Source organism: Hippichthys cyanospilos, chromosome 15, assembly GCF_059441005.1.
Source record: "Hippichthys cyanospilos isolate Australia breed blue-spotted pipefish chromosome 15, RoL_Hcya_1.0, whole genome shotgun sequence".
Lineage (NCBI taxonomy): Eukaryota > Metazoa > Chordata > Actinopteri > Syngnathiformes > Syngnathidae > Hippichthys > Hippichthys cyanospilos.
This window is the reverse complement of record NC_142383.1, coordinates 14,317,970-14,333,499: the sequence shown is the minus strand read 5'-3', so window position 1 is coordinate 14,333,499 and position 15,530 is coordinate 14,317,970. Positions and strand designations below refer to the sequence as shown.

The window sequence follows — 15,530 nt, the reverse complement described above, 5'->3', positions numbered from 1 at the left end:
CTAAACGTGAGGCTCAAACGAAAACCACAGACCCCCGCCCCTAAAAAGAAAGCACCTCGACCAATCAACAGACCCACCACAGAAGTAGGTTCCGCCCCTCTCAAATCTGTCATCCGGATAAACCAATCAGAACAATCCACTGGGTCCTCGGTTAACGACGATATTTTTGCGACAGTGGAGACGTAATCCGGATTTAATTGTTCCCTTGCTACATCAATGTGTTTATCACAATTTTCTCGCTATTTTCAAAATCAGACTAGTCAATAACAATTTTACTTAAAAAAATATATATTTATTTGATGAATTTATTTTTTCAACAAAAGAAACGAAGCAAATGTAAGGTAATAAAAGTTAAAAAAAATAAATCTTATTTCTTGGATTTCACTTACTACAGGCATTTTTGGGAACATAACCCCGAGATAAATGAGGAAACAGTGAAAAGATCATTGCTTTTTAAGGGTGCTCAAGCAACATTACAGAGAAGTAAAGCACCTGCAAAACAGATCATTTTTTTTTCCTCTTTCTTGCCAACTTATTTTTACATATATATATAACCAGTTTCACCTGTTCAATTTTCCTGTGACCACTTGTACAAACTCACCCAATCAACCATAATTCAGATAGAATGAAAGTGTCCTGATAGCCTCAAGTTGTGAGCCTGGGGGCTGGGGGAACAGATGGGCTCGGGGCAGCAAGAGGGGGGGTCACTAAACTCTGTCCCATATGTCGTCTTGTTACACTTCCCATCGTCTTTCATTTTGAGTCTGCTGTGCAGCAACAAAGAAAATGCACACACACGCACACACTTGTGATTCCTTTAAGTGCAGCTCTTAAATCACTACTCCCAGAGAACTCCAGGACACACACTACTGCCAAACTACTCATGTAAACTTTTTTCATTCATAAAACACATTTATATCATCTTATTGTTAGAAAATAGCTCCCGTTTGTGAAGACAAAAAAAGTCTGCCTCATCGGACAGGCAAGAGTGCGTATTTTTTGTCTTCCTGTTTTTACTTTGCTTTATTTAAATCACTGTAAGAAATGCTATAAATCCATTTGCTGTTTTACTCCAAGTCTCTTTGTCCAAAACTTTTTACGTGCTGAAACTAGCAACCTAGCCAACGTAGCCATATTAGCATACAGCTGATGTTGCGCCGCAAGGACTGAAAAGATGACGATTGAAGGAAACTTTGGCCGCACCGCTCCATTCCTTCATTGTCTTCCTTTTCAAGCCCAACTCCATATGCCCTCTTAGCGGCAGGTGTCACCATACGAACTATGACCCCTGCGGGCTACTTTTTATGAGCAAAGTTGTATTGTTAGCCTTTGGGGCAACTTGTCTAGACTTCTAAAAGAAAACAAAGGGTACCCTTGTCAAGTATTGCACATATTATTTCAGTCGGACACAAAAGCATGCCTGCACCAAACACTTTTTTGTCTTAATATGAAAAAAAAAAATCATTTTTTGGTTAAAAATCTTGCTGGTGCAAAATGTATCTCACCAATGCATCAGCTTCCCTCATTTATTTAACTCTGCACCATAATAATGGTCAATTCCATAAATATATATCTTCTTGCCAACGAAAAGATAAATGTGACAATTGTTAACTCATTCAATGCCAGAGACGTATTTTTACTTCTTTTTTTTTTTTTTAAAGAGTCCAGTCATTAAGCATTAAAATCGATACTTTAAGCATTAAATCGATACTTAATTATATTAAAAACATTAAATCACAGATACTTAAGTGTTAAATCCAGGATTGAATATCTGGGCTCTTAAAAATGTGAAAATACATCCCTGGCATTGAATGCGTTAATATAATAATTAAAAAAAAAAAAAGAAGTACACCGGGACATCATTAAATAACATTCTATTTATTGTTTTTAAAATAGCTTCTTTTTTGTTCTACAGACATAAGTTAAAGATGTGGCAGAAGCGACAAAATATATATGTATAAACACATTTTGTTAATTTAAAATACTGACACTTAAAAATGCAACAGGAAGGAAAACCCGAGGCAAAGTATGATGATGATTGAATGCACTTTTCCCGCGATTCAGCAATGCCCTCCATTTTGTATTTCAGCTAAAACTTAAAACAAAAAAAACAGGATGCACAAGGGAAAAGTGGTGTTGTTATATTGATGATAGCATTCAAATGCATAGCATTTTTAATTTAAAAATATAATTAAACATCATATTGCTGCCAATGATTTTCTTTAATGAAAATAAATGTTCACAAATTTTAAGGGAAAATTCCAATGAACACAAATCAAAAGGGATTAAAAAGTCTACTTTGGTTTCAAAAATCTTTGTGTAGAATTTTTGTTTTCCCTTTCAATGACAAGAACATCATTTTACCGTCCTTGTATAACCTTTAGCAAACCAGAAAAGCAAAATGAACAACTGGCCTACCTGTAACAAAGTGTCAAGATATAGTAAATGTTGCACACATGGCCACACTATTAAAGAGTCCTTTTTCAGATAGCGAAAAAAAAAATAAAGTCACTGTTCTACCGGTTAAAAAGAATTTGAAAGGATAACCGTGTACATGTCAAGGAAATCAGGAGGATATGGAAGATACATTTTGTTATAGTTTCCTATTCCCTCCACCTGATGCCACTCATTTATATGAGTAAAACAGTAAAAAGCCAGACTGGTACATTCGCACATGAGGGATAGCGACATGACCAATTTTTGTAACATGTTACGGAAGAAAGAGATGCTTGTTTTTGGAGCGGAGCAGCAGCAAAACCAGCACCAAAAAGAGAACTACCGTCAAACCAGCAGTGAAACTTTTCATCCGGCCATCCACTTAAAAAGGCATGACCAATGGATGACAGAACATTGATCGGCATTCAGGAACAGGGGAGGAAAATTAAAAAAAAACTAAGATTTGTTTAATAATGTATATTCATATATTTTCTATTCTGAATTTGTGATTAAAAATGTAATTGGTTAGTAACGAAATATGAAAACCAATATTTTGTTGGTGCTTGATGTTGGAAAAAAAAAAAGCAACCCCATCCTCCCATAGGAAAATCTTGTCACATTCTTTTTTTGATGGCAAATTGAAAGCAGAAACAACAAAAGATCAAAACCTTTTTTTTGTCTCATTGAATCCCAAAGGCATATTTTATGTTTTTAAGCATCCAGAGATTAATTACCAGGTAATTAACTTTTTTTTCGTGTTTGGCCAAAGGAAGATACTGGTACTAAATTAAGCACTATGTACTAAGTACTAAAGTAATCAATTACTTTAAACCAGTGCTTCTCTATTTTTTTTTTTTTTGCCAGGCTCGACCTAGGAAAAAGAAAACTTTTCACCCCCCCAACTCGACGCACTGTCTATAAACTTAATTATCTATAGAAATTGTATAAGAATTCCTAAACCTGTTTTAACAACATAAAAAGCAGTATAAATAAACTTTCAACAATTGTTGATTATTTTTTACAGTGTTTATTATACGAGTTACAGCTTAGTCTAAAACTGAAAAAAAGAACCATCCACTTGGTTATTTTTTCTTTTTTTTTTTCAGTGCCGAAACATTTTTTTAAATTGTATTTTATTGCAATTAAACTTAAAATGAAAAAAAACATCATCTGTGCCCCCCTGGGCATCACCCAGCACTGCTTTAGGCAATCAAGCACTGTTGTAATTGAGTATGTGTTTAATTGTTAAAGTATTCAATTACTACTTTGGTACCTAAAGGAATTGACACATTTGAGGACATTTGCACCAAAAGTAATCTATTGCTAACCTTGGTGATTACTTTAGTACGCAAACTAATCAATTACTTGTGAACAATTAGAGGAAAAAGGAATCGATGACTTTGGTATTTCATTAATTCAAAACAAGTCACCTTTTGTCCCTCCTTTAGCCAAACACTTTGGAAAACAATGTCAAAAATATTTATATGAATGTATGTGCTCTTAATAAACATTTAAATATGTCTTTGGGATTGAATAAATTAGTAATGGAGTTGGCCAGGGGTCATAGAGTGGCCAAGATCTCCAGCAGCAGTTATGTTTTTCACTGTTACAGCAACACATACACATGCACGCACACACGCACACACACACAGTCATCAGGGTATTGCTTTCACTGAAAGGTGATTGACCTTTAATCCTGCAAATTAAGTGCTGTGCTGTGTAACCACATCTAGAATTGAAAAATAACAAAAAATCACGTCAACAAAATGGCTTTCATACACGATTGTTCAAAAAACAGGTAAAAACAAACTCTGGGAAGGCAAAAGTGACCACGAGGAAGAGTTAGGGCGTTTTCAGTGTGAGAGTTTTTTTTTTTTTTTGGGACGGTCAGTGTTTGTGTCCACTACTCTCCTCGTCCAGCGTCAGGTCCACCACCTCGGGCGGGGATACCCAATTGGGCTGAGGGGACATGCATGTCCACAGCTGAGGCGTCGGGAACGTCGTCGTGCTGCTGGCGGACATCTCCGTCGAGTGGTCGTCCTTCCAAGAGGATAAGGTCTTGATCACACCGCCGCAAGGGTGGCCGCATCTTTAACACACACACACACACACACACACAAAAATGATGTTGACTTTAGGAATAACTGATCATTTTAATTGGGCTTGAGGTATGCATTTATAGGTGTAAATTTAGCCCATGTCAGGCTCATTTAATGCCATTGAAATTGGAAATATTCTCAAATTCTGACATATTTATAACCCAATGTTTTCGCGTTCATTTCCCTCAATTTTTGCATTGATCCTTTCAACAGCAACTTGCGAATGGGGCGCAGTAGAATTCTTTGTGTTGACACCCAACAATCACCGGGTGGTGCTAGTGGCCAAATCATGACATTTGCAAGTCTCTCAATAACTTTGATGATTGGCTTAGCCTGGACTCCCTTAATGCAAGTCATCATACTGTAATTATGACATAATTAATATTCCTATTTCAATTTCATAAATACAAATTATATATAAATGGGGTGTAATATTATATAAATATAATCTAAAAAAAAAAAAAAAAAACAGGTCAAGTTGCATATTTACCGAGCGTTCTCCTGCACGCCCACAATCTCCACCTCGCTGTCCGAGGATGCGATGCTGATCTGGCACTTGTGTTGCCGCCCGTCTTTGCTGTGCGACGTCTCCGCCTCCGCGTGGCCTGAAACACAAACAAACACAAAACGTGTACAAGTTAGCGCATTGTGGCGGGTGAAGGGGCGGGGGCTTTAGGTCTTGCAGCTGCTTAAGACACAATGACGAGCCCGGGACACGTGTGAATGTGAGTGTGTGTAATAAACTGCAGCAAAAAAAAAGGAAACGTCACGCCTAACAAAACGCTAATTGTGATCTTTACAGTTTTGTTGTTTTTTTTTTTTCTTCCCCAAAGTCTGTGTGAATCTCTGCAATGAGAAAACACCAGAAGCAACAGAGTGAGACGTCTTGCCAAGATGGAACCCAAGAAGGCGTAAAAGTCCAGTTTCGACTGAAGATGAGGAGCAGGAAGAGGAGGAGGAGATGAAAAAAGGCAGCCGGGTTTGGAACTGACCTGCCACGGAGCTCAGAGCTCTTATACACCCGAGGCGAGGTGCCATATCCTGGCCTCTGAGTGTTTCTAGCTCACGCTTTATCACGCTGGGCCGGGCAATCTCCACTTTCATACTCTCCTGGTAAGAATCAGTGTCTGAAATATCATAGTGACCCACTATTGGAGGCCCGTCTGCGAAGGACAGAGAGAACACTTCATTATTCAAAACATGGCTCGGAAATGAACAGTGGGATTGGCTGCAGCTGCCCGACTTGTTAAAGGGTAAGTCAAGTCAGATTTTTTTTGGGTGGGGGGTATGTTGAATGCACCCCCTAGGATAGTGTTTGTGGAACATGTATAAATCAGCTAAATCCATTTACTTTAATCCATTTCACGGCAGCGGCCATTTTGCTACTCACTGCCAACCGAACATGACATCACAGTTGCTCAGGGATCGGACAATAACCGGATTCCCAACCATAAACATTCCCAAGTCGAGTTGTAATTGGGAGTTGTTACCCAAGCAACTGTGATGTCATTTTGTGTCGACGGCAAATGGGAAAATGGCCGCCCCCTAAAATAGATATAAACAAGTAGATTTTACTGCTGATTTCATATTCCACAAAAACAGTATCAACCAGCATACAATGCTTAGACTTCATGAACATTTTTTGACTTGACTCCAAATTACTTAAGACCTCCACCAATGTTTTTTTTTTTCTTTGTTTGGCTCCATGATGTGCAAAATCTCACCGAAAAAAGAATAGGAGGGAAAGACGTCGATACTTCAAATGTACTGTTCGAGCACATTACCTAGAAAATGTTGCCTTTTAAATAAGTAAACTTTTTACACTGAGTGAACAAAAGTTGACTTGGCAATCTACTGGATTCCCCCTAAAAAACTTCCTAAGTCGAGTGGTCGGGGACATACTGGTAAAATATTTGCTGACTGGGGGCTTAGTCTGGCCAGGAGAAGCCTGGCACCCTCACCAAACAGTCTACCTTTGGAGGTAGTATGTAGACAGGGAAAACACTTGTGCCTAATAACCCTTTTATATTGCTTGTTTTGACCATGACACGTTCCAATACAAAATACTACAGAGCGCAAATACCAACTTTAAGTGTAGTATCTAAGCGGTACAAGAACACTTTTATATCTTCTGTATTAGAACCACAACTGAGGTGGGACAAAAACATACATACAGTCTGCACTACCGATACTCTCTTATGCCAGTCAATATTCATCAAATTATCTGGTAAAGGAAGGAAGTAAAAGTGCACATTCGCTTTGTTGGGTAAAAGCCAGCTCTTTATAAAGGCAGTTTTGCATGTTATCTGTATCAAAGAGGCTTTGACAGATGCGGCGTTCTTGTGTTTGCATGAAAGATTACACCTTTGACAGCAGCCTTTTTTTGTTTTGTTTGCGTTTATTTCTGTTGAAATAACAGCCACTCACATAAAAACTACACTGGAATATAGTAGATACAAAACACGTCCAAAGAATCTTTTCCCCAGATGAAAACAAAACGGCAGCTGGATAGTAAAGGCCGAAGGAAACAAGTCGGGAACATTAGTTCTACCCTGGAAATCGGACGCAATGAAACAAATACATCCTGCTGCCGGGCAGACAATTATGTGTGTTGTGAAGAGCCTCTGAATAGCTTTGAATGGTAGGTTGTAATATTAGCACAGAGAGAAAAAAAAAAAAAAAACTGTTCAAGAAAAGGCCAGGTAGAAAAGAGAGAAAAAAAAAAGGACAAGTCTTTGGCCGACAACAACTCCTTATTGGACACAAATCACACACAATGCAAACGTTCCAGGGAGGGAAAAAAAAAAGTGCAACCCTGATGTGTCAATCAGCCGACGTATGCATGAGAAACCGATGCTAAAACTGGCACGTTGGCATGCTTCCTGGGTTGCATTTGACATTCTACACGCTAATAGAACTCGCATGCATAATGCGTGACAGTCAATTCATGAATCATAAGTACATAGAAAACATGTTCACATCCTAGCTATAAATATATTTTCTTCATTTAATGGGGTGCTGTTTTAAACTGTCGCACAACGTCACCAGTGTCAGCGATCAGATGATCCCCTATATTAAGTTTTAGGGGGTGGTAAACATTGTCATGCTGTGTCCTGCTGCTGGTATGCATCAAGGCTTATTAGGGCTATGCTGAAAAAAAAAAAATTACTAAGAGCGTCAAGTCACATAATACAAGAATATTTTTTTAACTGTACAAAAAAAAAATCAATACTAAAAAAAGGTTACCAAAGTGTTGCTATTGAAAGGTCAAATTATGGGGGGAGTGAAGAAAAAACAAAACGGCAGTGCTTTTGAGAATAAAGTTGTAATGATGCTAGAAATCCTAATTTTTAAGACAACAAAGTTAAAAAAAAAAAGTCAAAATAGTAAAAGAAAAAGGTATCATTTTAAAATAAAGTGCTACGCTGTTAATATCGAACAGTTGCATTTTTGCAGACTGGAGTCGGAACCCTACGAAAAAAAACATTTTAAACAACTAAATGACTATAAGACAAAAAAGTAAAATTAAAGAAAAAAATAAGAGCAAGATTCTGCCAGACTCAAAAAATGAAGACGAATATTCCAGATATTACAACTTTATTTTCTTCATAAATGTATTTTATTCCATGTGGCCGTAATATCTGGTTGGTCTGCATTGTTTCAGTCAGAAGTAAAAGATCCCTTTAATTTCACGCCCCTTAGACAACAAAGACCAAAATGGCAGAAGCGGCCCTAAATAAAAATTTAAAAATGCAATATTTGAGGCTTCTAGCACTAATGAGGCGCATCAGAAATCAGTAAGGTGTATACTTGGTGTATATATACAGAAGTGTAATCTATATGAAGGCTTCCAAAAATAAACAGCATCATTTCTGTCTCCCCAGTTTTCTAGTTCCTGCACAAACGGCAGTAGCAGCAGCGACGCTAACCCCAAATATGAACAATGCAAACACTTCTAGTCCAATCACACAAACGCACTGTTCAAAAGGCAAAACATCCTGCACGTACAGAGATTCGGTACAATTTATCCTCGCATGTGTAAATATGTGTGGTTAATAAAGCTCTGCCGCTCCAATAAAGGCCATCACAAGATTTACATGCAGTGTAAACGTTACTTATTTATGTAATAAATAAACGCGATGAGAAGGCCAGAATGAGTGCTGATTGACAAGGCACCATGCTATTCTGCTGCCGCTGTATTTTTATATCAATCCTACAATCGAGTGCAGTGCGAGAGAAGCACTAGTAGAGAGAGGAGAACATACAGGATGCCATGCCAAGAACCATCAAGGCGCATTTCAAGGCCCAAAAAAGAAAGAGTGATCGAAATATCGTTTAGTGGGGGAAAGTTTAGTGTAACAGTGCATATGAGGTTTTACAATGGTGCTTTGAGATACAAGTAACAAGATTTTCTGAGGTACGCTTTTTAATGTCAAACCCACTCGAGGTTTACTGAAAATAATTCATGGGGTGTGTTAATAAACGCAAATAAGTGAAGAAAAAGGCTCTTAGCTTAATGCTAAAGAAAAATCATCAGTCTTAAACTACTTTAGGCAACAGAAATGTGAACATGAACAATGGAGCAAAATTAACAACATTCACAGGACGACATTTTCTTTACCCTCTTGAAAAATAATAGAAAACTTACTACTACTAATTAAACTGTGTCCAGGTTGTCAAGGCATACGGCCCAGTCTCAATCGTGATAAACTAAACAAAACGCACAAATGTAATCCTTTACATTACGATGAATTATGTTGTTATTATATGTTTCACAAAGCAGGATAAAGAGTTAGTTTTATATGGATATTTTTGGACGGTTTACTGGTAATTTCATTCATTAGGAGTCAATTTTAATGATCGACTGATGTCAATTCTTTTGTTCGATTGGAATTTTACAAAAAGTTTTGATTTCCACGATTTTATCAACAAAAAAAGACTTATTTTTAAATACACTTTGCAAGATTTCTTTTTCATGACTTGGTTGCCAGTTTTACCCTGGAGGTTCAGAAAACCAAAATGTTGCTCATCATTTTCCAAAGTAAAAGCAGATGTTTAAAAATGGTCTCATCCAGATTCAACACATTGATAATCAGTCTGTTTTCTTATATGACTTAAGGAATCTTGGAAATGTTCCTCTCGAGAGGCTGAAAATATGAGCACAAAAATTGATTATAAAAAAAAGAATTATTTTGGTAACTGCTGCACTTCTAATTCATCCAGGTGGTGAAGCATGATGAGTCAAAGTAAGAGCGCGATCACGAAACAAAGTTCTCATGCATCTGAAGGCACCACTATATTTTGAAGTCTCACGATGTACCGACTACATTTTTGTAAGAATGACACTATCAAGAGTCAAAAGGGGGGAAAAGAAATAAAGGAAAGCCATCATCTCAAGGGATTGAGAATCTTTTTTGAAGGTCAATTTCATGAAAAAAATAAAACGGAGACATCAAAAGTAGATCGAACGTTATGGGGGAAACAACAGTAGCCCTGACTCGGCAGTCTTCAGAGGGATGCACGAGGTTCGTGCAGGTTTGCAAATATTCCCAAGTCTCACAGTGATTCAGACCCAGCAGGTAATCCCGTGGTCATCAGGGCGTGTAGTCCTGGCGTGATCGTAATTTCCACACGTCACAGTTTGGCGGTGCGTCTAAGCATTCAAGAGACCAGGATCTGGAACACCAAGGTTCCCATTCTGAGTGACTGCTTCAGGTAGAATGTTGTTGTTGACAGAAGCGGCGGCGGTGTTGCTCGCCCGCGCCAACATGTAAGCGGCCATCGTCTCTGCAGACTCGGACGACGGCAAGAAGGAACTAGCGGGCGAAGGTCGCGCTCCCTGAGGCGGCGGTGGCTGCCCGCCCTCGGGGGCATCGCTCGAGCGCTTGGATGAGTCGTCCGAGTCAAGGTGAGCGAGCTTTTCCATCCAGACGCGGAAGCGCTCTTCGGTCTGGCGCTGCATGACGGCGAAGCGCGTCATGGCCTCCTCCAGCACGCTGCTGATGCCGTTCCTGTCCCAGGCGCCGCTGTCCAGCAGCCCGTGAATGTGGGCGCCCACTCGGGATCTCTCCGACGCACGTCTGAAGCCAGCTTGAAAGACATTGAGGCCAAGGCTTAAGAACACACAGTGGTAGCGGATTCATGCTTCCTGAGTGGACCTTTTTTTTGTTACAAAAGCGAGAATGACACTTTTGGCTTTCTTGTTTTACGTGCAGATCAGAACTCTTTCATGCTGATGGACTAAGTCATGCAGTCTGTGTTTGAAGATAGATTGAAAAATACTGAAATGGTTGACATCTTCCCTTCCTACGGATCCTTGGTGGTTGGCTTCGGAGGCCCATTTTGTGGCATGTGCGCTTAGCTGTGGAACTCGGATGTAGAAAGCGAGCTAAGATTTACAAGATGAATGTGACGTAAGGTCAGAAGAGGATGAAACAACTGTTGGAGCGAGAAAAATCAAAATAAGGAAAATAAAACAAATGATGTCATATCGTATGCCATGTTGCAAGATTACCCAAGAACCATCGTTGGTGAAAAGTGGACGCAAGTGACCATAAAAATCCTCTAAATACCAACACACTACAAATAGTTGTCTAAATCAGCGGTTCTAAAATAAGAGGTACAAACACCGCTGGACCTACGTGAAGGCACTCTAAGGGGGTACATGAGATTTTAACAGGGTTTATGGGGTATCAGCAAATGTAATCATTTTTTAATTGCGGTGACAGGAACAGCATCTTTTTTATTTATTTTTTATTTTTTTGCTTTTCAAATGAAGAGCAAATGAATTGGGACATGAAGCAACTTATTACTAAATTGTGTTATTGTGACTCCTTAGCAAAACAGTCTATGCATTTATTTTGTTAGGTTTCATATTGATGTACGTCGTGAAACTGGATGCTGAACGATCCATCATCTGCAGTTGCTGAATAAAATACTACAAAAGTAGCTTCAAAGTTTAATAAATCAGACACGGACGTCAAAGCACTTCTTTTACTCCCCCATCCAAAAATGCTTTGCACAGGTTAGGGTGTATTTGTCTCAAAAAATATTTCATTGGGGGGGGGGGGGGGGGGGGGTACATCAATGAAAAAAGGTGGCGAACCAGTGATCTAGACTTCCAGAGCAGGAAATGAAAAACTTCAACAAAGAATCAAAGCACAACTACACACCATTTTGACACTCCATTCCACAGGTAAAAAAAATGACTTCCTCAAATAGTGGCCTCTTCTCCACAAGCATCAAACCTCAAGTAGACGCCTTATTCAAACAATGGGTAGTGCCACTTTGTGTGGCGTGGTTGACGTAACAGTACCCCCACAAAAACCAAGGCCGAGAGGTATCAGTTAAGCTGAAACTGAGGTGAAGATGGACTCTGAAGAGAAAGCGCCAAAGTACACAACTGAAACCAACAGTCGTACCTAACCAAGACTCATGAGCTTAGAGACAAAACTTTTAACTCAATGTACTCATAAATGAAAGGAATTATCTATCTTTATATTCATTGAAAGGCAATTAATGCGTGCAATCCCCAAAACCAAGACCTTTCGTGTGCATTAATTAAAAAAAACAAAAAAGAGCATTGACCAAGAGAGGGACCTTAAAATGAATATTGACACCTTTCTACCTGCGATCCAAGGCCAAACAAGATGTCTGACGACTCCCGGTGAGCTCACACAAGCAAGCAGCGTCTATTTACGGCTGGCTCGCTCAACTGCGGCTGACAACTGTTGCTTCAAGAAACGAGACCTTCTGAGGCGTAGACACAGCATGCACGGTGTGCGTTTTGACGACCGGTAGTCCAATGGAACGTTGCGTTAGGACAAAACAATGAGCACAACCTTGTAGAGACTACACGACATGACGTGAGTGAGGAAAAAAAAAAAAAAAAAGTGACTGATCAAAGACAATGCTTGTTTTGATACAACCAACACCTTGGCATGAACATCATGATATGTTTTCAGTATGGGACATGAAAAATGTTCACATCATGCACACCACTTTTTCGCCATACTTTTTGGACAATATAGGCCAGGGGTGAGCAAAGTATGGCCCACGGCTCAGTGACCATTTAAAATCAGAATAAATATGTAACACTGTCGCAATTAAATGATATCTTAGCCATCAAAGACTCTCAAAAGTGTGGGATCAATTCTCTCTAGTGGTCTGTAAAAAATTAGAACATGTAAAACACGCAATAGAATCTAACAGAAGGCTGTGGGTTTGCATACAGCCTGCTCATTTATTTATTTATTTATAAATCCAGCACAAATTCATTACAGTTGCATTGTGCTATATTTTGTTTGACTAAAACACATTTGTTTCTTTTTAAACATTTAATTCAGGGGTGGACTAGGCAGACTATCCGAGTAGATATTAAAGAGTCTGATAAATAATAGCAACATGCTTAAAAAAAATCTGATGCTGATAAAAGATCAAGTTGAACCTGTATTCTGTGTACAATTTATTATACTGCTGACCCTAGGAACTGTAAAACTTTTGACATTTTTAAATAAAAGAGAAATGAAAGCTTAACATTTTGTTTATTCTGAAATTTTGGAAAAAAATATTTATTGTAGAAAACCAAAAACAGCTTAATACTAGCTACTTTAAGTTTTAATTTCACTTATTAAAAGACATGCTGATGATGTTGGGAAAATAAAGTTGTATGCTCTTAAGATTCGAATTTTTTTTGACAATCTGAAAAAATAAATGATCAATACATACATATCCCTGAAGACGCAAAAAAAATAAGAGTTTTTCAATGCCACTATTTCGCTTTTGCCGAACATGAGTACATAATCAAAGGATCAGTCATCGAAAAAACTTCAGTCTGTCTCTAGTTTACGTTTAATTTTCGTTAAACGTATGTGCAATACATTTGAATGGAAATGTTAAACAGGCATAACTGTATAATGTTTCCAACACTGCTCTGTGACTTGTAATAAAATTTAAAAGACATTTATTTTTACATTGAAGGGACTTTAAAGCCAAACTGTTGCCTTTGAGCACAAACATTTGCCCACCCCTGAAAAAGGCAATGCTGGTGAAGAGGCAGGTTTACCTGGAATATCGGTCTTGATTGTCTTGCTGCCTCCGGAAGTGTCGCCGTCATCATCGTCGTCCGAGGAGCTGGTGCTGGAGTCGCACGTGAGCTCGCTGTCACTGGTACTGCTGTCCTGCAGCAGGTTGTATTTCTTCCGCGCAGCCGCCTCGCGCTTCTGCCGCAGCAGGCGCATGCGCTCCTTGTGTTTCTGGCTGCGGTGGCCTTTAGCCTTGGCCTGCTTTCCATTGATCTGCTTCTCTGGCCCGGCCGCTCCCGCTGCAGCGGGCTGACAGCGGTTCTTTTTCGCCGCCATCGCGTTGGGCAGCGCCTCGCTTTCTGAACGAGAACGCCGAGATTTCCTCCCGCTGGGTTGCAGATCGGATTCCTTGCCGGGGTCGGCTTCCATTTTAGTTTCTGTCTCCTCTCCGGGGGCTTCCCCTCCAGAGGAGAGCGTGTCCGAGTCGGCCAAGTGGCCGCTGGACGAAGGGGAGAGCATGCATGGGTTTGATGAGTCGCTCTCGTAGATTTGACGAGGGGCCGGTTTCTCGCTCCCAGCGGAAGCCTGCTGTGACTCAGGGGAGTCTCTGCGGAGCTCCTTCATTAAACAGGGCATGGAAAGAAGACTCTGCTCACCCTCCGTATGCAAGGGGCTGTCATCCTCCTTTTCCCTTGGTGGGGAACTGGTACTCGTGGGGGTCTCGGTTTTTAAATGTTCATCCTGAACAGACGTAGTGGCTGATTGTGCTTCATTAAGGCGCTCGGAGGGACACTCGGTATCAACAAATTCCTCTGCCTTCTCCGAATCAGCCATCTCCATGCTAGTTAAGTAAAATGCCCTATGGTCCAACAAGTGTGGACCAAGGTGCCTTGGCAGGCACTCACCTGGAAAGGAGAAAAGGATTATACCATCAATCTTATTGTTGGGCTACAACAACAAATAAAGAATTAAATAAATATGCAATTCGAAGTGGTGGCATATTATTGTGAATATTTTCACTAATAACACAAGAACTATTTATATAGCAACATTGAAGGACACATAATATTTGTACTACGTTGTTTGAGTTACAAAACAAAAAACAAAGACAAACTAAAACAAGTTTAGGTCATATGGACAACCATGTTTTTCTTTTGGATCCATTGCATAATTATTCATGCGTCATAAAAACACACGGTACTCCAAATAAAAGCTATGAACAGACTTGGTGAGTTCTAACTAAGTCTGAACTGTAGAACCCGAATTTATTTGTGGTTTATAAAAACTTAATAGGCGCCTAGATGTGAATCATTGTCGGTGTATATTTGTAAATGCCCACTAAGTCTTCCCAAGCCAACATTAAGCCGGGCGAGAAACCCGAGACATCTACTTGTGCCAGAATGAATGACTTAGCTTGTTGATGCCTGTGGCTCGCTCGCCAGGCTAGTCAACGAAGCTAACCTAAATGGCTACAGAACGAACGCTACACTGGGTTTAAAGCCGCACACGAAATTAGCATATGAAAGACTAAGTCAACAAAAACATCCATTGCGCAAAGCCGATGCATAACGCAGCAGCTGCCTCCGCAAATTTAACCGAAGCGTTCCAAGCGAGACTGTAGATTGCAGCCAAGTTAGCTCGCGGAAGCTAACTTAGCAGTCGACTGCGACAGTTACTTACCACGGCGTTAACGAGCTCCTTTTGCCGGCGCCAGACTAATCAACATCATCGTGCATTCGTTCCATCTAAACTCGCGAAATACCATTCATTAAACTGCGACAAATTGACGAAACTAAGTGGATTCAAATGTATTTTCAGGCGCAGTGCGCTCGCCCTTTCGCGAACGCTCTGGTCGTATAGCATTTAGCCGTTAGCTGAATGTTTATTTTAAAATGTCTGCGTCGGTCTCACAAAGCAAAAACGTCACTTCCGGGCACATACGGGGCGTCAGCGTCCTCATGCGGCTTGGAGT

At 39.8% G+C, this 15,530-nt stretch overlaps 1 protein-coding gene across 3 annotated transcripts; it reads right to left on the bottom strand.

The window, feature by feature from the left end:
• Nucleotides 1–1,857: 1,857 nt before the first annotated feature.
• On the bottom strand, nucleotides 1,858–15,424 carry ark2n (arkadia (rnf111) N-terminal like PKA signaling regulator 2n). 3 transcript variants are annotated; one of them, XM_088434471.1, is made up of 5 exons: nucleotides 15,239–15,424; nucleotides 13,600–14,463; nucleotides 5,528–5,698; nucleotides 5,026–5,140; nucleotides 1,858–4,525 (listed from the first exon to the last, which is right to left on the bottom strand). In XM_088434471.1, the coding sequence occupies exons 2-5, from the start codon at nucleotides 14,396–14,398 to the stop codon at nucleotides 4,324–4,326; spliced, it is 1,287 nt and encodes a 428-aa protein (XP_088290597.1). In that variant the 5' UTR covers nucleotides 14,399–14,463; nucleotides 15,239–15,424; the 3' UTR covers nucleotides 1,858–4,323. The 3 variants fall into 3 exon arrangements, with proteins under 3 accessions (XP_088290597.1, XP_088290599.1, XP_088290598.1); XM_088434473.1 differs by lacking the exon at nucleotides 5,528–5,698; XM_088434472.1 differs by lacking the exons at nucleotides 1,858–4,525; nucleotides 5,026–5,140; nucleotides 5,528–5,698 and adding an exon at nucleotides 5,729–10,625.
• Nucleotides 15,425–15,530: the final 106 nt, after the last annotated feature.